The 26,303-nt window shown below is 40.2% G+C and overlaps 2 protein-coding genes, 1 long non-coding RNA gene and 1 pseudogene across 4 annotated transcripts; 2 read left to right on the forward strand and 2 right to left on the reverse strand.

Moving 5' to 3' along the window:
• Window positions 1-777: 777 nt before the first annotated feature.
• Window positions 778-6,069, reverse strand: LOC123744610 (uncharacterized; annotated as a pseudogene). Its single transcript, XR_006770979.1, has 2 exons — window positions 5,982-6,069; window positions 778-3,555 (listed from the first exon to the last, which is right to left on the reverse strand). The product of XR_006770979.1 is annotated as an uncharacterized protein (transcript).
• A 6,213-nt stretch (window positions 6,070-12,282) lies between these two features.
• Window positions 12,283-13,026, forward strand: LOC123724120 (uncharacterized). The gene is made up of 3 exons (XR_006756813.1): window positions 12,283-12,316; window positions 12,401-12,690; window positions 12,889-13,026. It is a non-coding gene; the product is annotated as an uncharacterized lncRNA (long non-coding RNA).
• Window positions 13,027-14,366: 1,340 nt separating this feature from the next.
• Window positions 14,367-17,205, forward strand: LOC123744611 (uncharacterized). Its single transcript, XM_045723531.1, has 3 exons — window positions 14,367-14,436; window positions 14,701-15,183; window positions 16,232-17,205. Exons 2-3 carry the CDS (start codon window positions 14,706-14,708, stop codon window positions 16,750-16,752), a joined length of 999 nt encoding a protein of 332 aa, XP_045579487.1. The 5' UTR covers window positions 14,367-14,436; window positions 14,701-14,705; the 3' UTR covers window positions 16,753-17,205.
• Window positions 17,206-17,568: 363 nt separating this feature from the next.
• Window positions 17,569-22,903, reverse strand: LOC106610933 (uncharacterized). The gene is made up of 2 exons (XM_014210618.2): window positions 22,798-22,903; window positions 17,569-20,349 (listed from the first exon to the last, which is right to left on the reverse strand). The coding sequence occupies exon 2, from the start codon at window positions 20,342-20,344 to the stop codon at window positions 18,296-18,298; it is 2,049 nt and encodes a 682-aa protein (XP_014066093.2). The 5' UTR covers window positions 20,345-20,349; window positions 22,798-22,903; the 3' UTR covers window positions 17,569-18,295.
• Between the last annotated feature and the right edge of the window lie 3,400 nt (window positions 22,904-26,303).

Consider the following 26,303-nt stretch of genomic DNA (forward strand, 5'->3'; position numbering starts at 1 on the left):
GATTAGAGCGAACTTTCTACCCCTTATTACCAGATACTGGGGAGGTTGTTGTTTGTGCGTAACATGGGTAAGGGGAACACAAGAGAGGCTTACAAGTCACATGGAAGCTTTTCATAATGGAGTTGAAACCCACGTGAGTCCTGACTAAACATTAGAGCTGCATATGGGAACAGAAATAAGGCAACAATTGCAGTTGTGAATGCAGTGGAGTGATACTGTGTCTGAAGAGCCTTGTTATGCCAAGTTACTTAAATGGATAGCTGTATGTGTGGGTTCAGTTTGGGCCCTGACCAGTTTCTGTGCTTAACAACCCCCAGTCCCTTTCTCTATGACATATAGCAGGATTGTATTTGCAGATCAAAAATGTGTGGGGACTAAATATCGTAATACTATAATGCAGAATTCACTACCATGTATCTAACACTATTGCTATGGCTATTGTTACTACTGCCACAATGATTACTGTTTGTTGTTACGACTGACTTTTCGAAAGCAGGGAACCAATATTGGCGTTCTGATGATACAGGGTTGAACTCACAGATACTGATTACTAAAGAACGACCATTACAATAGACAAGGTGCCCCATCAACAATACTGGCCTTGCAGTGATGGCCAAGTAGGCTTGAGGCCGCTGGATAGCTGAGTGTCCAATGAGAACAATGACAGCTGAAGAGGACGGAGACACTTTCATGATGGATGAGCATGGCAGTTTGGCAGTTTGGCTCAAACCAGTATACTGTCTGAATAGAACTGATCACCAATTACAACTGATACCGCAGCTTTAACACTTGACTTTATTGAACATGCAGTAAGCAATAATTTCAACATCAGTGACATTGTTGATCTTTTTAACTACATCCTCCCCACAAACAACAGATCACAATTGATTTAACACACACGCATGCAAAATGTATCTTACTTTAATAAGAAAATAAGTGTTTTTTGTCATTGAAATAAAAAACAAATATTGGACTAAAATTGATTTATCAGTAGAAATAATACAATAATTCAAGAAAGAAAATGTTGACCACAAACTAAGAGACTAAGCCATGGAAGATGAAGGCTGGGCATCTACATGACACGTGTCATTGGTTTGGCATTTTATAAAGTTTTATTTTTGAATAAGGGTTTATTACCAATAATCATATAGTTGCAGTCTCCTGCCTTAATCATATTCTCATTGGCTATTATTAGTATAGGAAGATATACAGTAGCCTACTTGAATGTTATCCAAATGTTATCAAAAACAGCAACAACAACAAGAAATGTATAAAACATTCAGATTTTTGGCAAAGGCACAGCTAGTTTCCATAAAGCAGTTCCAGGCACTGATTTTACACAGAGAGCTCAATTCTGATATTTTTCCACTAATTGGTCTTGTGACCAATCAGATCAGCTCTTTCGCCAATAAATGGGCAAAATATCAGAATTGGGCTGCATGTGTAAACACCGTCTTTAAGGCATGGGATGGGGGATTGATTATACTCAACTCCAGAAATCTTTATTCAAACTGATCAATATCCTCGGGGTTGTCCTGGAATCCAGAGGCCACTATCTCTCGCAGTTTATTTGTTTCCTTTTCAGAAGGTGGGGGTAATACTGCATTTAGCTCATTTTCAATTTTCTCAAGTCTTGCTTTGGTCCTTGCCTTGTAAAGCTCCTTGTTCTTCAGGACAAGAGCTTTGATTTCATTTTCGGCGTCATCACAAGATGCAGCCAATATTAGGCGTTCATCTTTGAAATGTGGGTCTTTGGGATCCAAAGCCATGAGTCTTCCTAGGCTGCCAACTCTGTCCATCAAGTACTTGCTGGAGACCTCAGTGTAGGTTCCAGAGATCATATTGACCAGGTTTGCAATGTTGGAAGCTTGAAATGCCTGTTGGTATATCATATCCTTCAAGAACATATTTGAGTCATACTTCAGGTGTGGTTTCCTGGCTGTTTTAACTAAATCCTGCAAGGATGTGTTCAGACAGGTGTCAATGATGTTTGACACCATCTGGAAGAATTGCACCATCTTATGCCATTTCTCCTGCAGCTCTCCCATTGCACTTAGACCTTCAGCCAGCATCTTGATGGTGGTGTCAAAGTCAATCCCCTCGACATGAAGGTTTCTCATTTTGTTGAGGGTTTCGGCTAGCACTCTATTCTTTTCCTCCATTTTTCCCAGGGATTTTTCATACATCTCCCTGGCATTTGCAAGCTGGATTTTCATCTGCTCTATGCGGAAGCGGGCATCTTCTGTCGCGGTCTGACTTCCAGATCCTGAGCTTGCGCTTCGCACTTTGCTCATTCTGGGCGGATTAACAAAAAGGCAGATGTTTTTGTGTCTTTTTTTCCTGAGGAATCAAACTGCTGTGCAGAGGTCATTAGCTTCCTGATTCTCTGGATCAGTTCTTTGTTCTTGGCATCATCGTCATGCTTGCCCTCAGGAGCCAATGCACTTAGGTCAGAGCAGATGGTAATGCCCTGGTCACAAATTTTCTCTGCCTGAGGTTTTGCGGGACATTGGTCTACGTCTTTTATGTTTGACAGCACATCTTCGATTTGTGTCTTCAACCAATCAGGAATCAACTGTCCTGTCTTTTCATCTAAAAACTTTGACCATTCGATTTGGTCCTTCTGAATAAGGCCAACTAAGGATTGGGCAATAGCAAGAAGTATAGAAGACTTGCTAACTATATTGTTTGTTGCAAACATGTCTTTTGGACTTCCTGATGTATCATATTTTGTATGTGTATCACTACTGTCTGCTGCAATTGTGGCATTTGTTGCTCCTCCAACTAAAGAGATAATAGAATTGGTGAATCCCTCTACAAAGTTCATTCCAATGATGTCCCATCCTGACGGCATGGAGTCGATAGCCTTTTGGAAGTTTTTATTAGCCTCTTCAAGCTGCTTGCCATGTTTCTTAAATGCCTCTTCAGCTTGTCTATTTTCCTTCTGTAGTATGGCTTTCTTGCATTTTTCGTTCTCCAGCATCTTCCTAACCTCTTTTAGGTGACTGCCATATTTCTGTTTGGCGCATGTGCAGGTCTCTAGAAGCTCTGTAATCAATTCAGTGACATCAAGGAACTTACTTTCAACAGATTTGGCCAGTTCTACACAGTTGGTTGATATGTTGGCAATGCTATCTAATGTATCAGGGAGAAGGCTTTTAACAAGGTCATCATCATTCTGGAGAAGTATCTGTACAGTTCTCTTGATGTAGGTTGGCACATTTTGTGTGTGTAAGAAAATCTGGTCCATGTTCTTGTGGGCTTGGTTAAAGGCTCGCCAACCTGAATTGCACACCTGCATGAGACAGGCACGGAAGGAATCAGGATATTTGATAAACTTGAATCCGCCTTCTGGGTTTCCATCCCTGATAGAGAAGTCTTGGTTGGAGGAGATGAAGACTAGCTCACCCAGGAAGGCTATTGACATTGGGGCTGGAGTCAAGTAGTTCTCCCAGTTAGCATGAGCTTGAGTAAGGATTGCAGTGTCCTCTCTGCATTGAGATGCCTTGGTTAAGCTACTTGTAGCTTTGATGAGCTCCTTGGATGCCATGGATCCTAAGGATATATAACAACTTATTTACTATTGACATTTCTATTTAGGCTGCGAAGAAGCAAAATCGGTATCACTTTATAATAAAGTTCGGTAATAAACCATGTATAAGGAATTTACAAACTGTGTGCTCACAATGTACTAATCATTACTCCCACATTTGTTATTAAGCTAGTTATTCACACATTTATAAACAACTTTTAAATGATGCATTAATGATTCATAAGATCATTCATAAGATGTTTAGTATAGGTCTTTATAATCAATTTACTAAACATTAGCAGTCAGTTTGCAGTCCCTAGTCTAAAATAAGCTCTACGGTAATTATACTTTATAAAGACTTTATTAACGTTTTGAATGATCAGTGTAATTTCTCACAAAAAGATGGATGATGTCATTGGTAGACATTCCAGCAGTACCTGATGCTCCTTAAGGTCTCAAAATGTCCTATAAAACATATACATGTTTAAAAAATAAAGCACACGACACAGAGGATGTTTAAGAAAATATATTTAACATTATAAAACAGGTTATTTGGATCCTGGATGCTGATTGTTTGATAGCAGGGAGTTATTCATCACAATCCCGTAACGCCTGTTAACAGTTCCATTTGAATTATCAATGCGCATCCACTGTCCCACAGACCAGCCAGGCAATTAAAAAACGTAATCTCCCCTGAAAAGAAGCGTCTAGACAATATTTATCCATGCTACTAGGCTAGCATTTGGTTTGCAACAGTTGGGGGTTGTCTAAACCTTACTGCATGCCTCTCTGACCAGTGCAACAATTAGGCAGGTTTTTTTTGCGATCTCCCCCATACCATGCATATGATAAGACTGACAGCTTCTCTCAACTAAGGCGAATTCATTTATCAGGATCATTATAATGGGTATATCCAAAGAAATGGCAATAGAAAATGCATAACATTTGCTGTCATTTTAGCTGCTTGATGTGATTGTGTGTTAGCTTTCGTTGGCTAGCTAGCAAAGGAGAAGTAGCTGACCTCCATAGCAACTCCTCCATAGCAACCCCTGTGTGTAGGCTGCATTTCCCTGTTTTATGATTAGTTTGTGTTCTCCAAGGTGATACATTAGCAAAACATTCGCAATACAACACTTCTTCATGTCCTTGCAACAGTTGTTTTACAACAGTTTTAGTGAATAAAATATTTTATACATTTCCTTACTTATTACCTTTGATATGTTCTAGGACATTTTTGAGACCTTAAGGAGCATCAAGTACTGCTGGAATGTCTACCAATGACATGTCCATCTTTTTGTGAGAAATTACACTGGTCACTCAAAACATTTATAAAGTACTTTTAAAGTAATACATAACGCTTACTTCAGATTAGGGACTGCAAAATCTTTATTAATTATTAGTAAATGGTTTATAAGGACTTACATTAAACATCTTATGAATGATCTTATGAATCATTAAAACATAATTAAACAATTGTTTACAAATGTGTGAATAACCAGCTTACTAACACTTACAAATATTGGAGTATTGATTAATACATTGTGAGCAAACTGCACATTTTTTCCAAATGTTTTATTACTGGACGTTATAAAGTGTTACCACAAAATTATCTAATTGTGTTTAACATTTTTAGGGCTGGTATCATAAACTTGGAATAAAAACCATGATTAATGGAGAATGTTCTTATTCTTTGACTTAAAATGATGATAGATGGAAAAGTAAACATTGGACTGTATGAACTTAATGATAAAAGTATTAAACTTGGTCCACTAATGTTAGACATCGTTAAGAGTTAAAAAAATAATAATCGAATTTCACTATCATTTTTAATGTTTTTGTACTGTCTGTGTTTTTTCTCTAAAAATATCCAAACAATTGCGAGATCGTATTATTTTAACCTTTAGATAACCAATTAAAGTTACACATTTAACGGTGTAGTTCACTTTATTCACATTTTCGCTAATTTTCAACTTCCCTAGGATGTTGTTTCATACAACCCATTCTTAAATTGGTTAACTGGTTATTTATCATTATCCAGAATAACCTGGCAAGGAGTTTGGAAATATAGTAATGCTAGTGGAAAAATAATATATTAGTTATAAATTGGTCTCTCAAAAGAGACCTGGACTGTGAAGACTGCCAACAAAAGTAGTTATCATTATGTTGAAATTCTTAACAAGTTGTTTTGATAACATACGTTATATTCCTAATTTTAAGCGTTTCACAGAAGAGAAAAAATAACTAAATAGCTTTGAACTGGATACACTTTGCAAATTGGCAAATTGTGTGGCAAGCAGCTTAACGGCAATAGAAAAGCACTCAATCTAAATACAGAACATGACAGTTGAAACTGCGCAAAACAAGCCAAATAGCCAACAAGATAGTCATGCTATAAATGATTGATTTATTCTGTTCCACGTGTTATTGTTTTTTGGCAATTCCATCTTACCTCTAAGCAGTTCTCTTCTCCAGAGGATTTGCGATTGTTGGTCTTTTCAGTCCACACTGATTATATACGTGCCATAGGGGGCGTTTCCTCATTTAATATGCAGAGGTAAAGACAGTTTCAAGTTGGATATACGACGGAGCCACAGACTCCAAATAAGTGTCATGATGTTGGAAAAATTGCGCACAACATTGCACAGGTCAAATTTTCATGATTTGGACATTAATTCGCTTTCCAAAGCTAATAAACATGTGGAAAAGTGAGCAGCATTTTGTATTCCAAGTTGAATTAGTTAGGGAGCGTAAACAAAGTACAAACTTTTTTTACATTCAAATTTCAATAGCTCCTTAGTCATGTGACCTACTGACTTCAAACAAGGTTCAGAATCTTCACTGACTACCCTTCTATATTGCACACCCTTTAGTTTGTCCATTTCTATCTCACATGGTTTTACATTAATTTTTCAAAATGTAGAATTTCAATAGCTCCTTGGTCATGTGACCTAGTGACTTCAAACAAGGTTCAGAATGTCCACTCAGTGGCCCTACACATTGCACACCCTTTAGTTTGTCCATTTTCATCTCACACGTTTTTACATTAATTTTTCAAAATGTAGAATTTCAATAGCTCCTTGGTCATGTGACCTAGTGACTTCAAGCAAGGTTCAGAATGTCCACTCCGTGGGCCTACACATTGCACACCCTTTAGTTTGTCCATTTTTGTCTCACGGGGTTTTACATGAATTTTTAAAAATGTAGAATTTCAATAGCTCCTTGGTCATGTGACCTAGTGACTTCAAACAAGGTTCAGAATGTCCACTGACTATACCTTCATATCGCACATTCTGGTGTTTGTCTACAACTACAGACCAGTATCCCTTCTTTCTTTTCTCTCCAAAACTCTTGAACGTGCCGTCCTTGGCCAGCTCTCCTGCTATCTCTCTCAGAATGACCTTCTTGATCCTAATCAGTCAGGTTTCAAGACTGGGCATTCAACTGAGACTGCTCTTCTCTGTGTCACGGAGGCTCTCCGCACTGCTAAAGCTAACTCTCTCTCCTCTGCTCTCATCCTTCTAGACCTATCTGCTGCCTTTGATACTGTGAACCATCAGATCCTCCTCTCCACCCTCTCCGAGTTGGGCATCTCCGGCGCGGCCCACGCTTGGATTGCGTCCTACCTGACAGGTCGCTCCTACCAGGTGGCGTGGCGAGAATCTGTCTCCGCACCGTTCGCTCTCACCACTGGTGTCCCCCAGGGCTCTGTTCTAGGCCCTCTCCTATTCTCGCTATACACCAAGTCACTTGGCTCTGTCATATCCTCACATGGTCTCTCCTATCATTGCTATGCAGACGACACACAATTAATCTTCTCCTTTCCCCCTTCTGATAACCAGGTGGCGAATCGCATCTCTGCATGTCTGTCAGACATATCAGTGTGGATGACGGATCACCATCTCAAGCTGAACCTCAGCAAGACGGAGCTGCTCTTCCTCCCGGGGAAGGACTGCCCGTTCCATGATCTCGCCATCACGGTTGACAACTCCCTTGTGTCCTCCTCCCAGAGTGCTAAGAACCTTGGCATGATCCTGGACAACACCCTGTCGTTCTCCACTAACATCAAGGCGGTGACCCGATCCTGTAGGTTCATGCTCTACAACATTCGCAGAGTACGACCCTGCCTCACACAGGAAGCGGCGCAGGTCCTAATCCAGGCACTTGTCATCTCCCGTCTGGATTACTGCAACTCGCTGTTGGCTGGGCTCCCTGCCTGTGCCATTAAACCCCTACAACTCATCCAGAACGCCACAGCCCGTCTGGTGTTCAACCTTCCCAAGTTCTCTCACGTCACCCCGCTCCTCCGCTCTCTCCACTGGCTTCCAGTTGAAGCTCGCATCCGCTACAAGACCATGGTGATTGCCTACGGAGCTGTGAAGGGAACGGCACCTCCATACCTTCAGGCTCTGATCAGGCCCTACACCCAAACAAGGGCACTGCGTTCATCCACCTCTGGCCTGCTGGCCCCCCTACCTCTGAGGAAGCACAGTTCCCGCTCAGCCCAGTCAAAACTGTTCGCTGCTCTGGCACCCCAATGGTGGAACAAGCTCCCTCACGACGCCAGGACAGCGGAGTCAATCACCACCTTCCGGAGACACCTGAAACCCCACCTCTTTAAGGAATACCTAGGATAGGATAAAGTAATCCTTCTAACCCCCCCCCTAAAAGATTTAGATGCACTATTGTAAAGTGGTTGTTCCACTGGATATCATAAGGTGAATGCACCAATTTGTAAGTCGCTCTGGATAAGAGCGTCTGCTAAATGACTTAAATGTAATGTAATGTAAATGTAAATGTCTACTTTCATCTCATGCTATTAGACTTAAATCTGTAAGCTTTGCAGGCCTTCATTTTACATGGGTGTTTAACTTTTTTTTTTTAAGTCAGCAAATGTTCCATCCTTGCAATAACTGTCTTTCACATGGACACTGAAAAGATCCGAATGGCTGTATGTGGTATGGATCAAGGACAGGAGAGGTGTTCAAACAGAGGTTCTTAAAGGAAGGCGCACAGGTAGGCCTCATGAAAAACAATGTTTCATATGCTCTTTTTAATCACAGTAATAGGCAGTGATTTGTCAGTCACAGTGAGCTTGATATGGGTCATTTAATAGTAAAATCATTTAAGGGATCAATACATTTCTATATTGCTTCCCCAGTATCTGCATGAACCATCAGGCCAAGTGTTTTTGGTTGACCCTGCTGGACAGAAAGAGAAGGAGGAATCGGAACACGCTGCATTCAAATTCAGGTCTTAGTTATTCCATTGTACTGGATCTAATACGTATTAGCATTTTACATACATTCATAAGTGTAATACTTTTTTATGACATACTGTGGAAAACTCTCTTGGCTGCTGGCTCTGTCACTTTCAGACATGCACAGAGCAGACTTGAACCACAGGGGTTCTCTGTACAGAGAGAGTAATCCAAAAGGCACAGACACACCCCTTGACTTTCTATTGGCACCGTTGACCTGTATGTATTCTCTCCTGGTTGGCTCTGTGGTGCACAGTCTGGCAGTCTGACTAAAGTGCCAGAGGTATGAGGAGATGTCATCCTTTGTATTTATGGGAACAAATATTTCCTAACATTTTGGATCCTATTCTCGGACAGCTAGAAGACACAATGCATCAATGCAAAAACATTTTTATGACTAATTACTGTCCATGAGTAACCTCAACCTTGTGGGTCTGTGGGTGTTTGGGCCAATAAAGTGCCAACTCAATTCTACCACTGACTAGTCTCTCATGCCCCTATGAACGGGGACACAGGGCAATAGTTTTTAATCTAAACCAGCCCTTTTTTACTGGAGTACACTAACCCCTAATTGGGGCTCTTTTCTTGACACATACTAGCAGTTTACCAGATAAGAAGTCAAGAAGATCAAAAAGTAGATTGTTGTAAGGGTGTATTACATCCTGTGCTGGTCCATTGTCATATCCATTCTGGATTCTGGTAAAATCATAGCTGAAAAATGCCTCTATGTATGTATATACATTTTCTGCCAAGACAGAACTGCCAAAGGGGGTGGAGTTGCAATCTACTGCAGAGACAGCCTGCAGAGTTCTGTCATGGTATCCAGATCTGTGCCCAAACAGTTCGAGCTTCTACTTTTAAAAATCCACCTTTCCAGAAATGTCTCTCACTGTTGCCGCTTGTTTACAGCCCCCCCTCAGCCCCCAGCTGCGCCCTGGACACCATATGTGAATGAATTGCCCCCCATTTATCTTCAGTGTTTGTACTGTTAGGTGACCTAAACTGGGATATGCTTAACACCCCGGCCGTCCTACAATCTAAGCTTGATGCCCTCAATCTCACCCAAATTATCATGAAACCTACCAGGTACAACCCCAAATCCGTAACTCAGGCACCCTCAAAGATATCATCGTGACCAACCTGTCCTCTAAAAAGACCTCTGCTGTCTTCAACCAGGATCTCAGCGATCACTGCCTCATTGCCTGCATCCGTAATGGGTCCGCGGTCAAACGACAACCCCTCATCACAGTCAAACGCTCCCTAAAACACTTCAGCGAGCAGGCCTTTCTAATCAACCTGGCCGGGTATCCTTCCGGATATTGACCTCATTCCGTCAGTAGAGGGTGCTTGTTTATTCTTTAAAAGTTCCTTCCTCACCATTTTAAATAAGCATGCCCGATTCAAAAAATGTAGAACCAGGAATAGATATAGCCCTTGGTTCACTCCAGACCTGACTGCCGTTGACCAGCACAAAAACATCCTGTGGCGTACTGCATTAGCATCAAATAGCCCCCGCGATATGCAACTTTTCAGGAAAGTTAGGAACCAATATACACAGGCAGTTAGGAAAGCAAAGACTAGCTTTTTCAAACAGAAATTTGCATCCTGTAGCACAAACTCTAAAAAGTTCTGGGACACTGTAGAGTCCATGGAGAATAAGAGCACCTCCTCCCAGCTGCCCACTGCACTGAGGCTAGGAAACACTGTCACCACCGATAAATCTACAATTATCGAGAATTTCAATAAGCATTTTTTTTACGGCTGGCCTTGCTTTCCACCTGGCTACCCCTACCCCGGTCAACAGCTCTGCACCCCCCACAGCAACTTGCCCAAGCCTCCCCCATTTCTCCTTTACCCAAATCCAGATAGCTGATGTTCTGAAAGAACGGCAAAATCTGGACCCCTACAAATCAGCTGGGCTAGACAATCTGGACCCTCTCTTTCTCAAATTATCCGCCACAATTTTTGCAACCCCTATTACTAGCCTGGTCAACCTCTCTTCTTATTGTCTGAGATCCCCAAAGATGGGAAAGCTGCCGCGGTCATCCCCCTCTTCAAAGGGGGAGACACTCTAGACCCACACTGTTACAGACCTATATCTATCCTACCCTGCCTTTCTAAGGTCTTTGAAAGCCAAGTTAACAAACAGATCACCGACTATTTCAAATCCCACTGTACCTTCTCCGCTATGCAATCTGGTTTCCGAGCTGGTCATGGGTGCACCTCAGCCACGCTCAAGGTCCTAAACGATATCATAATCGCCATTGACAAAAGACAACTCACCAACTACTTCTCTGATAGAGTTCAGTGTGTCAAATGGGAGGGCCTGTTGTCCGGACCTCTGCCAGTCTCTGTGGGAGTGCCACAAGGTTCAATTCTCAGGTCGACTCTTTTCTCTGTATACATCAATGATGTCGCTCTTGCGGCTGGTGATTCCCTGATCCACCTCAACGCAGACGAACCAATCTGTATACTTCTGGCCCTTCTTTGGACACTGTGTTACCTAACCTCCAGACGAGCTTCAGTGCCATACAACTCTCCTTCCGTGGACTCCAACTGCTCTTAAATGCAAGTAAAACTAACTGCATGCTCTTCAACCAATCACTGCCCGCATCTGCATCTACTCTGGATGATTCTGACTTAGAATATGTGGACAACGGGCCTCCCGGGTGGCGCAGTGGTCTAAGGCCCTGCATTGGAGTGCTAGCTGTGCCACCAGAGATTCTGGGTTTGAGTCTAGGCTCTGTCGCAGCCAGCTGCGACCGGGAGACCCATGGGGCGGCGCACAATTGGCCCAGCGTCGTTCGGGTTAGGGAGGGTTTGGCCGGCAGGGCTATCCTTGTCTCATTGCGCACTAGCGGCTCCTGTGGCGGGCCGGGTGCACGCTGACTCGGTCGCTAGGTGTACGGTGTTTCCTCCGACACAGTGGTGCGGCTGGTTTCCGGGTTGGATGGGCATTGTGTCAAGAAGCAGTGCGGTTGGGTTGTGTTTCGGAGGACGCATGGCTCTCGACCTTCGCCTCTCCTGAGTCTGTACAGGAGTTGCAGTGATGAGACAAGATTGTAACTACTACCAATTGGATACCACGATATTGGGGTAAAAATATATTTTTTTATAATAATAATAATATGTGGACAACTACAAATACCTACAGTGAGGGAAAAAAGTATTTGATCCCCTGCTGATTTTGTACGTTTGCCCACTGACAAAGAAATGATCAGTCTATAATTTTAATGGTAGGTTTATTTGAACAGTGAGAGACAGAATAACAACAAAGAAATCGAGAAAAACGCATGTCAAAAATGTTATAAATTGATTTGCATTTTAATGAGGGAAATAAGTATTGTGTATTAATTTACCTATAACTAATCATAATTCCATTATTTTTACATAAAAAAAGAGAATACTTCAAAATGAGAAGATCCTGCCATGGAAAAGACGACTGGGCGGACATAAAGTGGAAAGGAGGGGAAATAACTCACACCATGCAGCAGGACACCTTCAGCTGCGGGGTCTTTGTAATGCAGGTTTGATAGTTATATTTTCAATAATGAATGGTTAGCTGTTATGTGACAATTAGGTCAAAAACCCAATTACATTTTTGGGTTTAGATGGCCAAGGAAGTTGCACAGAACTTCCCCAACATCCCCTCCAAAACTGATATGGAACCTTCAAAAACACATGGAGCAACTGCGAAAAGAAATGGCTGAGGATATACTAAAAATGTCTGGTATGTAATGACATTTAATTCAAAGTAAATGTAAATTCTTTATTTTTATGTAGTTGTGTGGGACAGCCATATGTTCAGTTCAAGCCTATGATTTCAGAGTTCATCAAAGCCAACAAGTGCTTCATGTGTGCCACTGATAAAGAACCTGGATGTGGCCCAAAGACTGACTGGGTTAGTAACCTTATTTAACATGCTTATTATCTTTTGACAACAGTGAAAGCATGTAAGACAATTTATGATATAACACAATGGATGGCTAATTCGTCATTCGTCATACTGCATTGATATTTGATATTATTTGTAACGTGTTACGTTTTGTTTTGATTGAATGTTTTGCATGCCAACGGTGGTTCCATGTGCTGTGCCTAGAAATGAAGACAAAAGAGTTCAACAGAGTAAAGAACACAAACTGGAAGTGCAGTCTTTGTTGTTGAACATGTATGCTATACCCCATCCACACTGAAGAGGCTCTGAAATGTACATCAACCAGGGATAAAGAGAAAGTTAACACTGTGAAATGCTTCATACTTAATTGAAGTTAAGTGTCTGTTGACATGTTGGAAAAGATTAAAGGTCTACAATTTCTGTTTAATTTGTCAATATTACATTTTTATTCATTGATTTACTGGCCACCATTACTGTGGTTACATGTTCAGTATATGTATTGACCAGCAAACCCACTGCAGCCTACCTCACCAGCTCACTCTCCATCCCTGCTTTGGACAATTAATAGCATGACTCTCGTACTTTGCCCTTTTCCTTTATGGTTGATATTAACGACGAAAGGAAATATTATCTGTCTCTCTCCTATTGTGTACCACTGTTAAATACTGTGGACAAATAAAAAACAGGGAAAATAGGTACTTAGAACTACCAATTATTGTAGATAAATATGAAAGAAAAAACACAACACTGGACTGAACCCCCTAATTGTCAAACTAATATTAATGTACAACAATATAGAAGATACATGACTAGAGGTTATGCAATATGGGTGTATATCCACTGCATGCTTCTTAGGTGTGTAATTGACATGACCAAGGAGCTATTACAAATTTGAAACTATGAAAAATGTACATTACACTGTGTGATTTTACGGTACACAAACAAGAGTGTGCAATATATATATATATATATATATATATATATATATATATATATATAGTCAGCAGACATTAGGTCATATGATCAAGGAGCTATTGAAATTCTACTTTTTGAAAAATTCATGTAAAACCATGTGAGATGAAAATGGACAAACTAATGGGTGTGCAATGTGTGTCTATGCCATCGGGTTAGCTACAACCAGTTTTGAAAGTGTTAGGAGTAATGGTTAAAGAGCTATTGAAATTTGAAAAATTTGATTTGTCCCTATGTTGACGGTCCCTAACTGCTGTTGGTGGAGGTAAGGAAAACTACAGGCGAATATCCGGCGAATATCCAACCTGAAACTGGCTTTACCTTGGTATTTAATATTTGCATATTTGCAGCATCAAGTCAATTCTACTTTTCTAGAATTGTTTACATTTTGCTCAATGATAGCATTAATCAATATATTTGGTCACTTGAAAAGTACAATGAAATATCCACCTGTATTTTTTTGTGTTATGTAATAAGACTGTTAAAACAGCAACAAAACAATAGCAGTATTTGACAGCAAAGTGTACATACATCAAAATAATTTCAATTCTTATTTTAAATGTATGACTTAAATATAGTATAATTCTGTCAACTATAGTTCATAAGCTTTCCACACAAAACTGTATGAGCATTTATAGATCACAACATGATTGGTTAAACTGTATTGTACATATTATACAACAACCACCATACATGCAAAGTATAAAAGCTGTTACCTTCTGGGCAATGCATCTCACACACTGTCCTCACCACAAGAAGGGAACTATCCTCTACTGACTGGTGAGTCAAAATGTTTTATTTGTCCTCTGTCTTGCCTTTTACTAATGTAAACATGTCACTTGATAAGTTTAGTACTTCTGATGTCAATACTAAACACTTTTGAATAACTCAATTTATAAGTGTTGTATAAAAGTGGATTTATCCAAAGTAAATTACAACTATTTCACTAGTCGTCATTCCTTAACAGTACCTAGTCCATGATTTCTATGATTTCATGAAAAAAGGTTTTAATGTTTGAACTGTTATCACTTTCCCTCTAAACAGACACCATGCTGTCACAAAAAAGAAGAGAGGAGGACTTTTTGAGAGAAGTTGTCCCTAGTTTGAAAAATGGAATGGTTAATTTCAGAGCTATGGCAGATATTCTACTCAACTTTGATAAAGATCAAACAAAGGCCCTACAGCAAGAGATTCAGAAAGGACTAAATAGCTTTCAGCAATCTGAAGCTGCTGCTGGTCAACAACTAGCACATGTAGACAAGTACTATGTGGAGCTGACATGTAAGAAAGGAAAGCTTGAGTCTGAGGATAGACGTCTGAAAACCTGTTTAGCTAATCTGGAGAGTCAACATCAAGCTATCAACGATTCCTTGCAGAATTACAGTCACGCCTTAGACAGAGCTAACTGGAACAAGATGTCCACCCAGAATGCTCTGGATGAGTGCAGGGACAGGGCACGTTACAACGAAGGAATACGGAATGCTGGGATTGGGATTATGTTTATTCCCATCATAGGCCTCATCGCAGGTAAAAAGGCTATTCTCTGATATATTCACACAGAGTTGATAAAAACTGTAGGTGAAAATTCATGACTAGGGTTGATTTTCAGTAACTATACTGTTCTCTTTGAAGTAGAAAGAATAATCAATATAAGCTTAAATATTAGACGTGTAAACAGAATGAATGCTGAAGCCCATGTGCGTGTACAAAGCTAGACCAACATCGAATTGACCATTGGACATGTAAAAAACAGAACATAAGCAGAATCTTTTTTTTCTTTTCTTTTTAAAATTTTTTTTATTTCACCTTTATTTAACCAGGTAGGCAAGTTGAGAACAAGTTCTCATTTTCAATTGCGACCTGGCCAAGATAAAGCAAAGCAGTTCGACAACATACAACAACACAGAGTTACACATGGAGTAAAACAACACACAATCAATAATACAGTAGAAAAATAAGACTATATATAATGTGAGCAAATGAGGTGAGATAAGGGAGGTAAAGGCAAAAAAATCTGTGTGGATGAGGCAAGTTAAACTAACAAGACATATCTGATCTTGTGAAGGCTACTGGACACGCACATGGGTTAATCATACATAGACAGCCTCAGCCTGAACTTGTAAAGACCTTTGGACAGGAACATTAGCTAAGGGGTATGTATGCATGTCATGCCACCAGTAGAATCTCTGCCCCAATATCTGAGCCAATAAGAGAATGGAAACTTTGTAACGAAACAAGATTTGTGAAATGGGGTGATGACGTTATGTAAGGGTAAAACTGTATAAAAGCCAAGCACTAAGAATGAGGAGCCAGTTCTTCCATGGAGGTGCTCGGCTTTGTTGCTCTCTGCAAAAAAAAGTCTAATTGAATTTACAAGCTCCGGTATCTGAGTAGTATTTGATTTAATATTTTTTCACAACAAAACACATTTGTTTATCAGATAATATGGCAACCACTAACTACCACACATAGTAGTACTAATTTTCTATATTTCTTACTAGCACTACTACTGTACTAACATCAAAATATTAGAAGTAATCATGATAAAAATACTAAAAACGACTTTCTCTCTCAGGGTCAGTGATGGTTGGTGTTGGAGAAGCAGAACTAAATAAAGCTAATAGGCAGGCACAGCAAGCACAAGAGGAAGTTAACCATTTTCAGAACTTGGTTAATTCCTTCGCCTCCCAGTTAGCTACAAAGAAGCAAGAGAAGACTGAGCAAAAAAGGATGATTGAAGAATGTCAAGACAACATCGGGAAGACCCATGTGAGTCTCAATGAGAGGAAGAGTAAGCAGATGAAAATAGCTGGCTTTCAGCAGAAGTTGAGGAACGCTGTCCACTTTCTAAGTGTCCTGGCTGGCAAAGCTAATGTTGCCATGGTTGTGAGTTCTCAATCTGTCATCATCCTGGAGCCACTGTGCATTGTAATGACAGAGATTGTGGACCTCTTTTATCAAGCTGTAGGGGGGAAGTGTAATCAGTTCCTGCAGGACAGGGACATACAAATGGCCATTCAGAGCCTGCAGGATGTCAATCAACGAGTCTCAGCCATTACTGGTACGCTTGGTCTGCTAGATGATCAGTTTTTTTAAGCGAAGTGTGTCTTACAATATCATTTGTAAAATTAGACATTTGCGCTTTGTGTGGAATTAAATATATTAATTTAGATTGAGATATTAATATATTAGTTTTGATCCTCTGCTAATTTGTAACAGTATTTACTGTAGGTCAACATCTTAACATTTTCCTTGCTTTTGTCCTGATGATAATGCCATTAATTATGAGAGAAAGTTCAAAAGTTCTTTGTTTCCAACCTGTCACTTACTAATCGTACATGCAAACCAGTATTGTGCTGTCACAATTGTTTTAAAAGTTTAAAATCAAGAGTATTTGAAAATCATGAATATTGTTTCCATGATTCATATTATTGTATGATTGACATATTTCATAATGATTGATAATATGACATTACTGAAAGTAATTACAACTACAAGTCTGTGAATAATTATTAAAACAAAAGGGTCATGCCTGATATTGACATTCGACACAATTGTTTACTCGCTCAGTAAAGGGCGTCAATGAGTGTGTTATTACATAGCCTGTTTGTTGTTACGACTGACTTTTCGAAGCAGGGAACCAATATTGGCGTTCTGATGATACAGGGTTGAACTCACAGATACTGATTACTAAAGAACGACCCTTACAATAGACAAGGTGCCCCATCAACAATACTGGCCTTGCAGTGATGGCCAAGTAGGCTTGAGGCCGCTGGATAGCTGAGTGTCCAATGAGAACAATGACAGCTGAAGAGGACGGAGACACTTTCATGATGGATGAGCATGGCAGTTTGGCAGTTTGGCTCAAACCAGTATACTGTCTGAATAGAACTGATCACCAATTACAACTGATACCGCAGCTTTAACACTTGACTTTATTGAACATGCAGTAAGCAATAATTTCAACATCAGTGACATTGTTGATCTTTTTAACTACATCCTCCCCACAAACAACAGATCACAATTGATTTAACACACACACGCAAAATGTATCTTACTTTAATAAGAAAATAAGTGTTTTTGTCATTGAAATAAATAAAAAATATTGGACTAAAATTGATTTAGCAGTAGAAATAATACAATAATTCAAGAAAGAAAATGTTGACCACAAACTAAGAGACTAAGCCATGGAAGATGAAGGCTGGGCATCTACATGACACGTGTCATTGGTTTGGCATTTTATAAAGTTTTATTTTTGAATAAGGGTTTATTACCAATAATCATATAGTTGCAGTCTCCTGCCTTAATCATATTCTCATTGGCTATTATTAGTATAGGAAGATATACAGTAGCCTACTTGAATGTTATCCAAATGTTATCAAAAACAGCAACAACAACAAGAAATGTATAAAACATTCAGATTTTTGGCAAAGGCACAGCTAGTTTCCATAAAGCAGTTCCAGGCACTGATTTTACACAGAGAGCTCAATTCTGATATTTTTCCACTAATTGGTCTTGTGACCAATCAGATCAGCTCTTTCGCCAATAAATGGGCAAAATATCAGAATTGGGCTGCATGTGTAAACACCGTCTTTAAGGCATGGGATGGGGGATTGATTAGACTCAACTCCAGAAATCTTTATTCAAACTGATCAATATCCTCGGGGTTGTCCTGGAATCCAGAGGCCACTATCTCTCGCAGTTTATTTGTTTCCTTTTCAGAAGGTGGGGGTAATACTGCATTTAGCTCATTTTCAATTTTCTCAAGTCTTGCTTTGGTCCTTGCCTTGTAAAGCTCCTTGTTCTTCAGGACAAGAGCTTTGATTTCATTTTCGGCGTCATCACAAGATGCAGCCAATATTAGGCGTTCATCTTTGAAATGTGGGTCTTTGGGATCCAAAGCCATGAGTCTTCCTAGGCTGCCAACTCTGTCCATCAAGTACTTGCTGGAGACCTCAGTGTAGGTTCCAGAGATCATATTGACCAGGTTTGCAATGTTGGAAGCTTGAAATGCCTGTTGGTATATCATATCCTTCAAGAACATATTTGAGTCATACTTCAGGTGTGGTTTCCTGGCTGTTTTAACTAAATCCTGCAAGGATGTGTTCAGACAGGTGTCAATGATGTTTGACACCATCTGGAAGAATTGCACCATCTTATGCCATTTCTCCTGCAGCTCTCCCATTGCACTTAGACCTTCAGCCAGCATCTTGATGGTGGTGTCAAAGTCAATCCCCTCGACATGAAGGTTTCTCATTTTGTTGAGGGTTTCGGCTAGCACTCTATTATTTTCCTCCATTTTTCCCAGGGATTTTTCATACATCTCCCTGGCATTTGCAAGCTGGATTTTCATCTGCTCTATGCGGAAGCGGGCATCTTCTGTCGCGGTCTGACTTCCAGATCCTGAGCTTGCGCTTCGCACTTTGCTCATTCTGGGCGGATTAACAAAAAAGGCAGATGTTTTTGTGTCTTTTTTTCCTGAGGAATCAAACTGCTGTGCAGAGGTCATTAGCTTCCTGATTCTCTGGATCAGTTCTTTGTTCTTGGCATCATCGTCATGCTTGCCCTCAGGAGCCAATGCACTTAGGTCAGAGCAGATGGTAATGCCCTGGTCACAAATTTTCTCTGCCTGAGGTTTTGCGGGACATTGGTCTACGTCTTTTATGTTTGACAGCACATCTTCGATTTGTGTCTTCAACCAATCAGGAATCAACTGTCCTGTCTTTTCATCTAAAAACTTTGACCATTCGATTTGGTCCTTCTGAATAAGGCCAACTAAGGATTGGGCAATAGCAAGAAGTATAGAAGACTTGCTAACTATATTGTTTGTTGCAAACATGTCTTTTGGACTTCCTGATGTATCATATTTTGTATGTGTATCACTACTGTCTGCTGCAATTGTGGCATTTGTTGCTCCTCCAACTAAAGAGATAATAGAATTGGTGAATCCCTCTACAAAGTTCATTCCAATGATGTCCCATCCTGACGGCATGGAGTCGATAGCCTTTTGGAAGTTTTTATTAGCCTCTTCAAGCTGCTTGCCATGTTTCTTAAATGCCTCTTCAGCTTGTCTATTTTCCTTCTGTAGTATGGCTTTCTTGCATTTTTCGTTCTCCAGCATCTTCCTAACCTCTTTTAGGTGACTGCCATATTTCTGTTTGGCGCATGTGCAGGTCTCTAGAAGCTCTGTAATCAATTCAGTGACATCAAGGAACTTACTTTCAACAGATTTGGCCAGTTCTACACAGTTGGTTGATATGTTGGCAATGCTATCTAATGTATCAGGGAGAAGGCTTTTAACAAGGTCATCATCATTCTGGAGAAGTATCTGTACAGTTCTCTTGATGTAGGTTGGCACATTTTGTGTGTGTAAGAAAATCTGGTCCATGTTCTTGTGGGCTTGGTTAAAGGCTCGCCAACCTGAATTGCACACCTGCATGAGACAGGCACGGAAGGAATCAGGATATTTGATAAACTTGAATCCGCCTTCTGGGTTTCCATCCCTGATAGAGAAGTCTTGGTTGGAGGAGATGAAGACTAGCTCACCCAGGAAGGCTATTGACATTGGGGCTGGAGTCAAGTAGTTCTCCCAGTTAGCATGAGCTTGAGTAAGGATTGCAGTGTCCTCTCTGCATTGAGATGCCTTGGTTAAGCTACTTGTAGCTTTGATGAGCTCCTTGGATGCCATGGATCCTAAGGATATATAACAACTTATTTACTATTGACATTTCTATTTAGGCTGCGAAGAAGCAAAATCGGTATCACTTTATAATAAAGTTCGGTAATAAACCATGTATAAGGAATTTACAAACTGTGTGCTCACAATGTACTAATCATTACTCCCACATTTGTTATTAAGCTAGTTATTCACACATTTATAAACAACTTTTAAATGATGCATTAATGATTCATAAGATCATTCATAAGATGTTTAGTATAGGTCTTTATAATCAATTTACTAAACATTAGCAGTCAGTTTGCAGTCCCTAGTCTAAAATAAGCTCTACGGTAATTATACTTTATAAAGACTTTATTAACGTTTTGAATGATCAGTGTAATTTCTCACAAAAAGATGGATGATGTCATTGGTAGACATTCCAGCAGTACCTGATGCTCCTTAAGGTCTCAAAATGTCCTATAAAACATATACATGTTTAAAAAATAAAGCACACGACACAGAGGATGTTTAAGAAAATATATTTAACATTATAAAACAGGTTATTTGGATCCTGGATGCTGATTGTTTGATAGCAGGGAGTTATTCATCACAATCCCGTAACGCCTGTTAACAGTTCCATTTGAATTATCAATGCGCATCCACTGTCCCACAGACCAGCCAGGCAATTAAAAACGTAATCTCACCTGAAAAGAAGCGTCTAGACAATATTTATCCATGCTACTAGGCTAGCATTTGGTTTGCAACAGTTGGGGGTTGTCTAAACCTTACTGCATGCCTCTCTGACCAGTGCAACAATTAGGCAGGTTTTTTTTGCGATCTCCCCCATACCATGCATATGATAAGACTGACAGCTTCTCTCAACTAAGGCGAATTCATTTATCAGGATCATTATAATGGGTATATCCAAAGAAATGGCAATAGAAAATGCATAACATTTGCTGTCATTTTAGCTGCTTGATGTGATTGTGTGTTAGCTTTCGTTGGCTAGCTAGCAAAGGAGAAGTAGCTGACCTCCATAGCAACTCCTCCATAGCAACCCCTGTGTGTAGGCTGCATTTCCCTGTTTTATGATTAGTTTGTGTTCTCCAAGGTGATACATTAGCAAAACATTCGCAATACAACACTTCTTCATGTCCTTGCAACAGTTGTTTTACAACAGTTTTAGTGAATAAAATATTTTATACATTTCCTTACACATCCTGTGTTGTGTGATTATTCTATTACCTTTGATATGTTCTAGGACATTTTTGAGACCTTAAGGAGCATCAAGTACTGCTGGAATGTCTACCAATGACATGTCCATCTTTTTGTGAGAAATTACACTGGTCACTCAAAACATTTATAAAGTACTTTTAAAGTAATACATAACGCTTACTTCAGATTAGGGACTGCAAAATCTTTATTAATTATTAGTAAATGGTTTATAAGGACTTACATTAAACATCTTATGAATGATCTTATGAATCATTAAAACATAATTAAACAATTGTTTACAAATGTGTGAATAACCAGCTTACTAACACTTACAAATATTGGAGTATTGATTAATACATTGTGAGCAAACTGCACATTTTTTCCAAATGTTTTATTACTGGACGTTATAAAGTGTTACCACAAAATTATCTAATTGTGTTTAACATTTTTAGGGCTGGTATCATAAACTTTTAATAAAAACCATGATTAATGGAGAATGTTCTTATTCTTTGACTTAAAATGATGATAGATGGAAAAGTAAACATTGGACTGTATGAACTTAATGATAAAAGTATTAAACTTGGTCCACTAATGTTAGACATCGTTAAGAGTTAAAAAAATAATAATCGAATTTCACTATCATTTTTAATGTTTTTGTACTGTCTGTGTTTTTTCTCTAAAAATATCCAAACAATTGCGAGATCGTATTATTTTAACCTTTAGATAACCAATTAAAGTTACACATTTAACGGTGTAGTTCACTTTATTCACATTTTCGCTAATTTTCAACTTCCCTAGGATGTTGTTTCATACAACCCATTCTTAAATTGGTTAACTGGTTATTTATCATTATCCAGAATAACCTGGCAAGGAGTTTGGAAATATAGTAATGCTAGTGGAAAAATAATATATTAGTTATAAATTGGTCTCTCAAAAGAGACCTGGACTGTGAAGACTGCCAACAAAAGTAGTTATCATTATGTTGAAATTCTTAACAAGTTGTTTTGATAACATACGTTATATTCCTAATTTTAAGCGTTTCACAGAAGAGAAAAAATAACTAAATAGCTTTGAACTGGATACACTTTGCAAATTGGCAAATTGTGTGGCAAGCAGCTTAACGGCAATAGAAAAGCACTCAATCTAAATACAGAACATGACAGTTGAAACAGCGCAAAACAAGCCAAATAGCCAACAAGATAGTCATGCTATAAATTATTGATTTATTCTGTTCCACGTGTTATTGTTTTTTGGCAATTCCATCTTACCTCTAAGCAGTTCTCTTCTCCAGAGGATTTGCGATTGTTGGTCTTTTCAGTCCACACTGATTATATACGTGCCATAGGGGGCGTTTCCTCATTTAATATGCAGAGGTAAAGACAGTTTCAAGTTGGATAGACGACGGAGCCACAGACTCCAAATAAGTGTCATGATGTTGGAAAAATTGCGCACAACATTGCACAGGTCAAATTTTCATGATTTGGACATTAATTCGCTTTCCAAAGCTAATAAACATGTGGAAAAGTGAGCAGCATTTTGTATTCCAAGTTGAATTAGTTAGGGAGCGTAAACAAAGTACAAACTTTTTTTACATTCAAATTTCAATAGCTCCTTAGTCATGTGACCTACTGACTTCAAACAAGGTTCAGAATCTTCACTGACTACCCTTCTATATTGCACACCCTTTAGTTTGTCCATTTTTATCTCACATGGTTTTACATGAATTTTTCAAAATGTAGAATTTCAATAGCTCCTTGGTCATGTGACCTAGTGACTTCAAACAAGGTTCAGAATGTCCACTCAGTGGCCCTACACATTGCACACCCTTTAGTTTGTCCATTTTCATCTCACACGTTTTTACATTAATTTTTCAAAATGTAGAATTTCAATAGCTCCTTGGTCATGTGACCTAGTGACTTCAAGCAAGGTTCAGAATGTCCACTCCGTGGGCCTACACATTGCACACCCTTTAGTTTGTCCATTTTTGTCTCACAGGGTTTTACATGAATTTTTAAAAATGTAGAATTTCAATAGCTCCTTGGTCATGTGACCTAGTGACTTCAAACAAGGTTCAGAATGTCCACTGACTATACCTTCATATCGCACATTCTGGTGTTTGTCTACAACTACAGACCAGTATCCCTTCTTTCTTTTCTCTCCAAAACTCTTGAACGTGCCGTCCTTGGCCAGCTCTCCTGCTATCTCTCTCAGAATGACCTTCTTGATCCTAATCAGTCAGGTTTCAAGACTGGGCATTCAACTGAGACTGCTCTTCTCTGTGTCACGGAGGCTCTCCGCACTGCTAAAGCTAACTCTCTCTCCTCTGCTCTCATCCTTCTAGACCTATCTGCTGCCTTTGATACTGTGAACCATCAGATCCTCCTCTCCACCCTCTCCGAGTTGGGCATCTCCGGCGCGGCCCACGCTTGGATTGCGTCCTACCTGACAGGTCGCTCCTACCAGGTGGCGTGGCGAGAATCTGTCTCCGCACCATTCGCTCTCACCACTGGTGTCCCCCAGGGCTCTGTTCTAGGCCCTCTCCTATTCTCGCTATACACCAAGTCACTTGGCTCTGTCATATCCTCACATGGTCTCTCCTATCATTGCTATGCAGACGACACACAATTAATCTTCTCCTTTCCCCCTTCTGATAACCAGGTGGCGAATCGCATCTCTGCATGTCTGTCAGACATATCAGTGTGGATGACGGATCACCATCTCAAGCTGAACCTCGGCAAGACGGAGCTGCTCTTCCTCCCGGGGAAGGACTGCCCGTTCCATGATCTCGCCATCACGGTTGACAACTCCCTTGTGTCCTCCTCCCAGAGTGCTAAGAACCTTGGCATGATCCTGGACAACACCCTGTCGTTCTCCACTAACATCAAGGCGGTGACCCGATCCTGTAGGTTCATGCTCTACAACATTCGCAGAGTACGACCCTGCCTCACACAGGAAGCGGCGCAGGTCCTAATCCAGGCACTTGTCATCTCCCGTCTGGATTACTGCAACTCGCTGTTGGCTGGGCTCCCTGCCTGTGCCATTAAACCCCTACAACTCATCCAGAACGCCACAGCCCGTCTGGTGTTCAACCTTCCCAAGTTCTCTCACGTCACCCCGCTCCTCCGCTCTCTCCACTGGCTTCCAGTTGAAGCTCGCATCCGCTACAAGACCATGGTGATTGCCTACGGAGCTGTGAAGGGAACGGCACCTCCATACCTTCAGGCTCTGATCAGGCCCTACACCCAAACAAGGGCACTGCGTTCATCCACCTCTGGCCTGCTGGCCCCCCTACCTCTGAGGAAGCACAGTTCCCGCTCAGCCCAGTCAAAACTGTTCGCTGCTCTGGCACCCCAATGGTGGAACAAGCTCCCTCACGACGCCAGGACAGCGGAGTCAATCACCACCTTCCGGAGACACCTGAAACCCCACCTCTTTAAGGAATACCTAGGATAGGATAAAGTAATCCTTCTAACCCCCCCCCCTAAAAGATTTAGATGCTCTATTGTAAAGTGGTTGTTCCACTGGATATCATAAGGTGAATGCACCAATTTGTAAGTCGCTCTGGATAAGAGCGTCTGCTAAATGACTTAAATGTAATGTAATGTAAATGTAAATGTCTACTTTCATCTAATGCTATTAGACTTAAATCTGTAAGCTTTGCAGGCCTTCATTTTACATGGGTGTTTAACTTTTTTTTTTTAAGTCAGCAAATGTTCCATCCTTGCAATAACTATCTTTCACATGGACACTGAAAAGATCCGAATGGCTGTATGTGGTATGGATCAAGGACAGGAGAGGTGTTCAAACAGAGGTTCTTAAAGGAAGGCGCACAGGTAGGCCTCATGAAAAACAATGTTTCATATGCTCTTTTTAATCACAGTAATAGGCAGTGATTTGTCAGTCACAGTGAGCTTGATATGGGTCATTTAATAGTAAAATCATTTAAGGGATCAATACATTTCTATATTGCTTCCCCAGTATCTGCATGAACCATCAGGCCAAGTGTTTTTGGTTGACCCTGCTGGACAGAAAGAGAAGGAGGAATCGGAACACGCTGCATTCAAATTCAGGTCTTAGTTATTCCATTGTACTGGATCTAATACGTATTAGCATTTTACATACATTCATAAGTGTAATACTTTTTTATGACATACTGTGGAAAACTCTCTTGGCTGCTGGCTCTGTCACTTTCAGACATGCACAGAGCAGACTTGAACCACAGGGGTTCTCTGTACAGAGAGAGTAATCCAAAAGGCACAGACACACCCCTTGACTTTCTATTGGCACCGTTGACCTGTATGTATTCTCTCCTGGTTGGCTCTTTGGTGCACAGTCTGGCAGTCTGACTAAAGTGCCAGAGGTATGAGGAGATGTCATCCTTTGTATTTATGGGAACAAATATTTCCTAACATTTTGGATCCTATTCTTGGACAGCTAGAAGACACAATGCATCAATGCAAAAACATTTTTATGACTAATTACTGTCCATGAGTAACCTCAACCTTGTGGGTCTGTGGGTGTTTGGGCCAATAAAGTGCCAACTCAATTCTACCACTGACTAGTCTCTCATGCCCCTATGAACGGGGACACAGGGCAATAGTTTTTAATCTAAACCAGCCCTTTTTTACTGGAGTACACTAACCCCTAATTGGGGCTCTTTTCTTGACACATACTAGCAGTTTACCAGATAAGAAGTCAAGAAGATCAAAAAGTAGATTGTTGTAAGGGTGTATTACATCCTGTGCTGGTCCATTGTCATATCCATTCTGGATTC

Source organism: Salmo salar, chromosome ssa09, assembly GCF_905237065.1.
Source record: "Salmo salar chromosome ssa09, Ssal_v3.1, whole genome shotgun sequence".
Classification (NCBI taxonomy): Eukaryota; Metazoa; Chordata; class Actinopteri; order Salmoniformes; family Salmonidae; genus Salmo; species Salmo salar.

Coding starts and splice junctions, on each gene's coding strand:
- LOC123744611 (XM_045723531.1), top strand. CDS start 14,706: ATGCTGTCACAAAAAAGAAGAGAGGAGGACTTTTTGAGAGAAGTTGTC. Junction 15,184..16,231: donor CATCATAGGCCTCATCGCAG/GTAAAAAGGCTA, acceptor TTTCTCTCTCAG/GGTCAGTGATGGTTGGTGTT.
- LOC106610933 (XM_014210618.2), bottom strand. CDS start 20,344: ATGGCATCCAAGGAGCTCATCAAAGCTACAAGTAGCTTAACCAAGGCA.